The sequence below is a fragment of the Nanorana parkeri genome, unplaced genomic scaffold (genome assembly GCF_000935625.1).
Source record: "Nanorana parkeri isolate BGI_ZX_2015 unplaced genomic scaffold, ASM93562v1 scaffold484, whole genome shotgun sequence".
Taxonomy (NCBI): domain Eukaryota; kingdom Metazoa; phylum Chordata; class Amphibia; order Anura; family Dicroglossidae; genus Nanorana; species Nanorana parkeri.
Window position 1 is genome coordinate 789,980 of NW_017306752.1, and position 9,382 is coordinate 799,361.

The window sequence follows — 9,382 nt, forward strand, 5'->3', positions numbered from 1 at the left end:
TGCTTATGTATATATTACATTCCTTTGAATGTCAAACAGTAATAACACATTCTTTTAGTAATGTATTTCTATGCACTATGCCAGCTCACAAAAGCCAATAAACTAATGGAAACACTATGTACAAAAGGTCAAGCTATACAAGGACACATGCTCCCTTTACTAAACTTTGATGCTAGCACAACAACTAACATGAAAAGTTTCTAGCATAGTTTGTCAAAGCAGGATCATGTATTATTTAGTGCTATTGGTAACCAGGTAAACATAAATTGAAGGAATATGGTTTTTTAGCTAGCCAACAGCTACATTATGAATGGCTCAGACCCATTTACATGGCAATACATTTCCCAAGCAAAATCCTCTCAGGGTGGAGTTCCTCGGGATGTTCAGAATGATGGGCGCCAGTCACTTTTCTTTAGACATGTGCATTCAGCATTTTCAGACATTCTAATGCGTCCAAATGTTGGAATGAGACAGATAATGAATTTGAACGTATCCGAGTTTCCGATAACGAACATTCGGATGCATCCAAATTTTGTCTGAATGTCATTAACTATGTACTAATGTTATTAAACTTGAAAATAAGAAAAAAACAGCTTGCCCCCCCCACCCCCCAATTCCTACCAGACCCTTTAGGGGAATGTTAGAGGGGAACCCATGCCAAAAAAAAGAATGCGTGGGGTCTCCCTCAAAATCCCTTACCAGACCCTTGATCCAAGCAGCAGCCTGGCAGAGCAGGAAAGGGGGGGACAATTGTGCACCCCTCAATGGACCATACCAAGCCACATCACCTCAACAACAAGATCCCTCAAGGGCCTCCGCCCCACCACCCTGGCCCAGTGGTTGTGTGAGTCTGTAGGCAGGGCGGCTTATCTGAATATGGGTACCCCCTTTCACCCAGATGCCACCCCCTTGAATAAGTAAGGTGTAGTTGTTACCCATAGTCATTCACCAAATAACAGTACAATAGTAAATAAACTCACCACACCATGCTCCAAAGCCCAAACCAAGTAACCAGGGGACGCAGAACTGTCAGTACCATGAGAGCTCAACAGAGTCGGCTTTCATATCACCTCCGGCTCTGCTCTCATTGTAATGCAGGGGGGGAGAGAGCACCCCCCTGAAATGATTACATATAGCAAAGGAAGCAATAGCTTCTTTGCTATCTGCATGTTTCTTTTTTAGTATTCTGACAGCTGCTGCCGTCAGAATAAAAAAAAATCAGCATAGGAATGCATAGCTAGATTCCTTTCAATTTGCAATATCCAATGGTAAGCTGGCTATTGCACCCGCCCTCTGCTGCTGTCAATCACTAGAAGGGGACCTGATGGAGAACTTCACGTCCCCTCTGCTGATTGACAGCAGCAGTGGGCGGGTGCAATAGCCAGCTTACCATTGGATATTGCAAATTGAAAGGAATCTAGCTATGCATTCCTATGCTGTTTTTTTTGTGACTGACTGCGGCCGGCGGCTCCGATGTCAGAAAAAAAAACAGAGCAGGGAAAGGTTTACTCTGCTCAATCAAGCAGAGTAAACCTTTTCGGGAGAAAGTGTTTCTCTCCCGGGCAGCTGGGAGCCACTATCTAATAGTGGGAGACTCCCAGAGTGTCTGGGAGAGTAATGATAGATCAGCGTCCCTGGTTACCTGGTAACCAGGGACGCTAATCTGTTAATCTGTCTCTGCAAGTGGCCGGAACAAGCCGTGAGATGACGACTGGCTCCGCCCAGCTGTCAGTAGCAGGCTGTTCGGCCAGCTTCAGCTTTCACCTTGGCTCAGTGGAGCCGAGGCATTTGCTTCCGGCTCGACTGAGCCACTCAGCCAACTGAGAACCCAGCGGGGCCGCTGTGATATCAGCAAAAATAATAAGTGGTAAATCAGATTTCTAAGGTGTGCCTCATGATATAATAATGCACTTATATTCTGAAATATTTGCAAGCATCTGAAAAAGATTAAAGGAGAACTATGAGATGAGTGATTTCCACTCACCTCATAGTTCTAAGCCGACCTGTGACAATGAGACTGTCACAGGTCGGCTCAGTAGATCGGGAGGTGAGGGAACACATACCGGGTTCCCTCACCTCTCGATCCTGTCACGGCTCTCTGCCGTGACAGGGGGAGGGGCTGGATTCCCCTCTCCCTGCTCCGATCTGCCAGCGCTGACTGGCGGAACGGACGGGGGAGGGGGCGGGTACAGCTGGCTCTGCCTCTAGGTAGGCAGAGCCTGCTGTCACTCACGCAGCTGGGTGGATCCCGTTATCAACGTAGGGATCCGCTCCAGGTGCGGCGTCTCAGTATACCGCGAGCTGTAGCTCGCGGTATACTGAGCTTAGGGTAACAGGAGGATGCTAGTTTGTGTCCTCCCGTTACCCTAAGGAGAACTATGGGGAAAAACACTGACCCCATAGTTCTTCTTTAATGTCAGAGTCCTAGTAAATACTAGACTGCATCTAAGACAAAGTTTCAGAGCCGCAATGATCTAGAAAAGGTGTACATACGTTTATTTTGCTAAGCAAAATTAATTGTCTGGTCATGTGAATAAGTTTGGTGCTGCATGCAAAGCTCTTTAAGTCTAACAGACTTTGACAAAGTATACCCAACTTGCTCAAATAAAGAGAAAAAGGTTGCAATTTTCCATTGACAATAATCACACAGCACAAGCCAACTCTGAAAATATCACATAACTACACCTTAAATGTTGATTCTTGACAGCTTACTGCATTTGGAGCTTTAGCAACTAAAAACTTGTCATACATGGCAAATTTAGACACTGCAATTTATTCTGAGTAATATGGGTAATATTAACCAGTTGACATCCGCGGTGTTAAACCCCCTATATAATAGCAAAGGCACACTGACAGGTCCTCTTTATGGAGATATTAGGGGTCTCTAGGACCCCTAATATCACCTATGGACCCCAAAAGAAGCTGATAAAGCAAACAAGCACATATAGGCGATCGGCGGGCTATGGACCCGCTGATCGCCTATATGTGTGACACCCGGTACCGGGTATGTGCATTGTCGGGTCTTTTCTGCCCGTGCGTGCCCGCTAGGGGGCGCGCGCGAGCAGAAAAAAATTGCCGTCTGGAGACGGCAACCCGCAGATGCAGCAGTGCCGTCCGTCCGTTTTTCTACTACGGGCGGACGGCAAGAGGTTAACCAAGTAATAAAAGATCTGTGAATGTATTGGGTTTCTAAAGTAAAAGAGGAAACATAGCTCTGGGCACACAAGTGCCAGTCTCACAGTAACACCAGACCTAAGGTGATTATCTCACCCTTAGGCTGTTGGCTTCATGTTTCTCTTGTGGGGGAACTAGAAATGAAGAAAGCAATAGAATGTGGTTTGCTACCATAGTTTCTACATGCTAGGTGCAGTATATCAAGAACACATAAAGATAACTGTCTGTGAAATTTTCCCAGCCCTGACCATGAAAAAGACCTTAATAAAAAATAAATGCTTGTTTTATATTTCAGCTCAGGCTACAATATGACACTATTTGTGAGAAACAAGTGATTCATTTTCTCATAAATTGGCTACTATGTAGCACTTACAATCAATGCAGTGTCATGGGCTAAAATCTTCCACAAACTTGTACAAAATGCAATACAGTAGAGATTGAGTCAGAAATACATGCACCAAGACTGAAAAGAATATGGAAGCATTATGTTGCAGTCTGGTATTTTGTAATGGCCAGGAAGCTTGTTTTGCATCTCCTGCTTGTTACATAAATGGGAGTCTGCATATACAGAGAAAGAAACAAGGTTTGCTGGAAGCCTCCACACATTAGCATTTCCAGCTAAAATTAATAATATAATCAACTGCTGAACAAAGGGCCCAAGACAGAAAAGTGACAGCTCTTAAGGGAATGTGCATATGTTCTTTTGATCACTTTTTATGGTCAGGCCTGGGAAAAAAATATATATATATATTGTTTTTGCCACTTAAATATGAAATACTGCATGTTAATATTATGCATTATTCTGCCTTTTAAAATGTATGCAAACTCTAACAATAACTCTTATTTGCAACAATGTGGTATGTAAAATATAACACTGAAAGTGATTTGTTATATCTGTTCTGTAAATGCCTGTTGATTCTTCCAGGTAATTCAGTGAACCCATAACTTCCTGAAGTATTACTGCAGTACATCTAAAATACTAGTAAGATACAACTGCAATAGAAATGCAGTGAAGGTGAAGTATTACAATACTAAAATACAACTACAGTATTACTGCAATACAGCTAAAGTATTACTGCAGTACATCTAATAGATCTATTCACTAAAGGGTGAAGAGTTTAGAGAAGGCAGAACTGAAAAATCTAGACCAAAATAGCTGATTTGGAAACATTTAGTTCACTTTCCAGTTTAGCTATGTTGTCCTAGATTGTTCACTTCTCCTGCCTACTCCAAACTCTTCACCCTTTTGTGAATAACCCTGTTAATGTTGCATAGCAGTAGTCCATAGCTTTTATTTGCTGTGGAGTAGTACTGTAACTACGTGTTACACAATCCAGCATAACTGCAGTACAATGTAGTAAGAGCACAGTAGGCACAAAGTGCAGTAGTGTATCACTGAACTGCAGCCATACTGTATCTATACTTCATTATATTGCATACCTTAGTTGTGCTTCATTTTACTGCATGTGTACCTTTTTTGTACTGCAGTTTTACTGTTGTTAAACATTAACATACTTCAGTTGTACTTTTGCATACTTCATTATATTGCAAAACTTCAGTTGTTCTTCATTTTACTGCTATTTTACTTCATTGTACTGCACTTGTACTTCAATGTACTGCAGTTATACTACAGTTGTTTTGTAAGGGGTGGAGAGGGAACACAGAGCAAAGCATACTGTTGGCATCCAGCAGAGAGAAATGAGTGGTGGGCAGGGAGGAATTTGACAGGTGGGACTGTGGATTCAGGATGCATGTGAAGGATCAGTTTATATGTTTCATTTTTACTGATGCTTCACTTTCCAGGATAATCAGTACTGATCACTCCAGTGTTCATTCATAACTGAGAAGATAGTAAATGTTTACTATGTCCTCAGTTTATGAATGAACAGGAAGCACTCCTGTTCAATAATAACTGCGGAAATAGTAAACTACTATAAAAATAGAATACTATTTCGGTATTTCCTCAGTTTGTGAATGGGCAGAAAGCACTATTGTACTGAGCACTTCCTGTTCAGTGAGTGCTGCAGAGGAGAAGGTGATCGAGGACTCTGTGTTCTAAATCTCATTATCTGTCACAAAATGGAAATATCATTTTGTGTTGTGTTGTGTTGTGATGCATTGCCATGTGTTATAACATCCTGCATTGTGATAAAATGTATGCCTGCATCATTTTATCACAAGGCACAGTAACAGCACAGCAGATTGGGCACTACAACAAGATTTAGCACTTAGAAGTTGCTCATTTACTGTTTTACATGCTTTTAATTTTTTGTGCAATTTAAAATTTACAATTATTTGTTATTCATGAATCCAATACAGTTTTTTCTAAGATTAAGTATACATTGCGTAAGTTATGTTTTTTGTGTGCATATAAAAAGTGTACCCCAGGACTGTAACTGAAGAAACTCAAGCATAGTTTGTTAAAATAGATGTAAATGCAACCACTAAAATGTAAGCTTTAACATGATAATATCATTTGGAAAGCCTATTTTTGTTTTAATGGCTAGTTTTAATAAAACTAACAGCTGGTGATACTGTTATAGAGGTAATTGTTTTGGGCACTTTATGTTATAGGAAGACAACCCTCTGCCCCTGTCTCCCACAATCTCCTGTATATAAATCCGCTGTCACATGCTCTGACAAATGAAACAATAAGCTTCTGCACTGATGCATTTTGCTCAGGCAAGTTCCACTGCAAACCATGCTTGTGAAAAAACTATTGGAGCTAGCAACAATTAGTAAATATGCTCTGTGAAAACACATACATACTGTTATCACTGTAATACATGTTCAAAGAGACAGTTAGATGTAACAAAGGATGGAAAAGTAAAACATATTCCCTCCACTCACCCCCAAGTTCGCCAAAATACACAGCATTTTGCTACCTGCAGAACATTCAAAAGGGTCTACTTTAGGAGACCTGCAAGTGCCTACAAAGCCCTTCACTAATCTTTCACTATGTACTTTACCAGTTCAGCAGAAATTCCTGTGCTATCCCTATTACAGCTAATACACACTGCTAATATGGCTGCTGGGAACCCACCCTTTTATAATAAGGGGGATAGCTTTTCCAAAGGCCCCTTTTTGACTATTCTTAGCCAGATGGGAGGCCAAGCAATACATTATGGTTTACTATGGTGAATTCCCGTATTAGTTTGTCAAGTCTATGAACTGCAAACATGCAGGGTTTGCCTCAAACCTATGGTAGCATGAACCCAGGCCTCATTCCTGCTTAAGAAATGAAACTCAGTTATTAGTGTAGCTTATTTTCTTAGATTTCTTCTTAACTAGGTCAATTGAAGAAAGCATACAGTTGATGTCATATAATTATTTAAAAGTGGTAAAAAGCTAGCACTATGAAATGAATAACCATTATTTCTTTCATATGTTATATGTAGGTTATTTTAAGTTATACTATCAGATAATATGGAAAAACACCATCTGACATAATGTCAGATGTATAACAGCACCCACTGGAAACGTATAAGTAAAAGGTAAACGTATAATGATTATTCTTTAACGGGCTGGGTCTCTTTGAGGATTTTCATTATAGTCACAGGACAGCTTTAAAGGACAGATGTCAAAGGGTGGTTGTAAAGAAAACATGAAATGTGGGGTAACATTAACAGTGGTGTACAACAAGGGTAGGAAATTGATCCAGTTGTTTTTATTAGTGACCCGTTGGGTTGAAAAGCAAGGTATGTCACTTTTGTTTGCTGATAGCATAAAGTATATGAAATTATTAAAACTCCAAGCAACATATTTGATACTATGGGGTCTATTCACTAAGCTGCCGTAGGCAGCCGAGTGAACGGCCGATCTGAAGCGAAGTGAGCTGAACACTGTTCAGCTATTCACTTCAGGCTGGTACGGCTGAGTTCAGACGTATATCGGCTGAACTCAACCGTACATCGTGTGGCTTCGTGTGGCTTCAGGTCGGCCGAACATGCTTAGCATGTTCGGCCGACCCGAAGTGCAGATGGAGTTCGACTCAGCCGATCCAACATCGGGATCGGCTAAGCCGAACCTCCGGCAGGCTACTCGCTGCTGTTCGGTGTATTCTTATAGATGCCGAACAGCAGTGAGTAAATAGCTGAATGCTCGTGGGACCAAGCAGAACAGAAAAATAGTTTAAAAAGTAGAAAAAAACTATAGCAAACGATTGTGCGTAGCTAGCAGTGACAGCTAGCTCCGCCCAACTGTTTTCTATTGGCGGGCGGTTCTGCTGCCGTCCAAAAAAAATAAATACATTTTCGCCATAGGAATGCATTGCTAGATTCCTATTGGCTATTTCAATTTGCAATAGCCAATAGCAAACTAGCTATTGCACACGCTCTCTGCTGCTGTCAATCACTAGAGGGGGCCTGATAGAGAACTGCAGGTCCCCTCTGCTGATTGACAGCAGCAGTGGGCAGGTGCAATAGCTAGTTTGCTATTGGCTATTGCAAATTGAAATAGCCAATAGGATTCTAGCAATGCATTCCTATGGTGAACATCTGTTTTTTTTTAATTCTGACGGCAGCCAACGGCTCCATGTCAGAATAAAAAAAAAAAGCAGGGAAAGGTTTACTCTGCTATCTAATAGCGGGAGACTCCCGGAGCGCCCGGGAGAGTTGGGCTGTCTGGAGATCAGTGTCCCTGGTTACCTGGTAACCAGGAGAGCTGATCTTTCTGCAAGTGGCCGGAGCCAGCCGTAAGCCAGCTACGGCTTTCACCTCAGCTCAGTCAAGCCAAGGCATATGCCTTCGGGTCGACTGAGCCGCTCAGCCCACTTCAGGAGCTGTACGGGCTTTAGCGAATAGCCCATACAGCATCCCTTCGGTTCTACTGAACCGAAGGGGTCCTGGGGCCGAAGCTAGCTGAAGGATCAGCCGAAGCTACAGCTAGATCCTTCGGCAGCTTCGTGAATAGACCATGTTGCTTGGAGAGTTTGTGGTAATGCAGAAAATAAATCTTTTGCTAGATCTTGTTGGCTGCTAAGCATTTTTGTCTGACTTAGACTAGACTAAAAGACAACTTAGAAATGTATTCATATGTTGGCAGTAGTCTTATTAGCAATGCATGTTTCTTTGTTTCTATTAGTAGCAGAACAGTAAAATCCCTTGTGTGACCCATGCTAACAAACTTCACAACTACCACAAGCTGCTGAGATTGCTGGTAAAGGATTAGCTAAAATTTAAATAGCGCTTCTTGGGGTTCTGTTTGAATTAATTGCCCATATAGATACTTTCAGCCGATGATTCTCATAATAATTATAATACATTTAAGCAAAAGATTGCTGCTCTCAACTACAAAAAAATAACTCCAATAATCAAAGACACTGTAAATCAAGAAAATCATAACAAATGTGATGCCCCCCAATTCTTCTTTGTAACAAGTATAGTTTAAGATAAAGTATTCCTGAGTTATCACTCTGGCAGATGCTGTATATTCATCCATCACCTGACCAAATACACTCACTCCAAACAAACTGAACAGTATAATATATGATCAGTCATCTCACCAGGGCAAAGAGCAATATTGCAAGGCTTATGCTGAATTTCTGGTCCACCACACAGTCTTCCTCCGTACTGTGGAGGAGTGCAGGTTCTTGTCCTTGTTCTTTGGCCTTTTCCGCATGTAAAGGAGCATAAACTCCAAGGTGACCATTCTTCCCAGATTCCGTTTACTGCAACACATCAAAGATAATTCAATATAAATAAAGAACTGCAGAAAACATTAATATATTTCATCATAAATGATAATAAAATGTTATGTGACTGAAGTGAATATAAAGAAAGTTATAGGATATGCATTAACTATTGAACAGTACTAGGGTCTTAAAGAACAAGTTAACCTGAAGGACATACAGTTACAATATGTGCAAGAGCAACCAATATGATTCACAACTGCATTCGATAAGACAAAGCTGAATATGAAAAGACCCCCATGTTAACCAGTTATTTTTCCACAAACTGTTGTTAGATGACTGAAAGACGATGGGGAAATTTATCAAAACTGGAGCAGACAAAATCTGGAGCAGTTGTGCATGGTAACCAATCAGCTTATCTCTTTAATTTACAAATCCTAACTGAACAAACTGAGAGATAAGCTGATTGGTTGCCATGGGCAACTGCTCCGGATTTTGTCTGCTCCAGTTTTGATAAATTCCCCTCACTCTCTTTAGTTTCTATGGGTTACTGCACTGTGTACTTTTCTCTGTACATGT

General features: G+C 41.3%; 1 protein-coding gene across 1 annotated transcript in view; it reads right to left on the reverse strand.

Annotated features, from left to right (window-relative positions):
• The window catches only part of ADGRB3 (adhesion G protein-coupled receptor B3), a 790,044-nt gene that overhangs the window by 467,835 nt on the left and 312,827 nt on the right, over positions 1 to 9,382 (reverse strand). Inside the window, exon 5 of the mRNA XM_018560884.1 lies at positions 8,678 to 8,842. Coding sequence (XP_018416386.1) covers positions 8,678 to 8,842 — 165 coding nt within the window. The remainder of the gene's footprint in view (positions 1 to 8,677; positions 8,843 to 9,382) is intronic.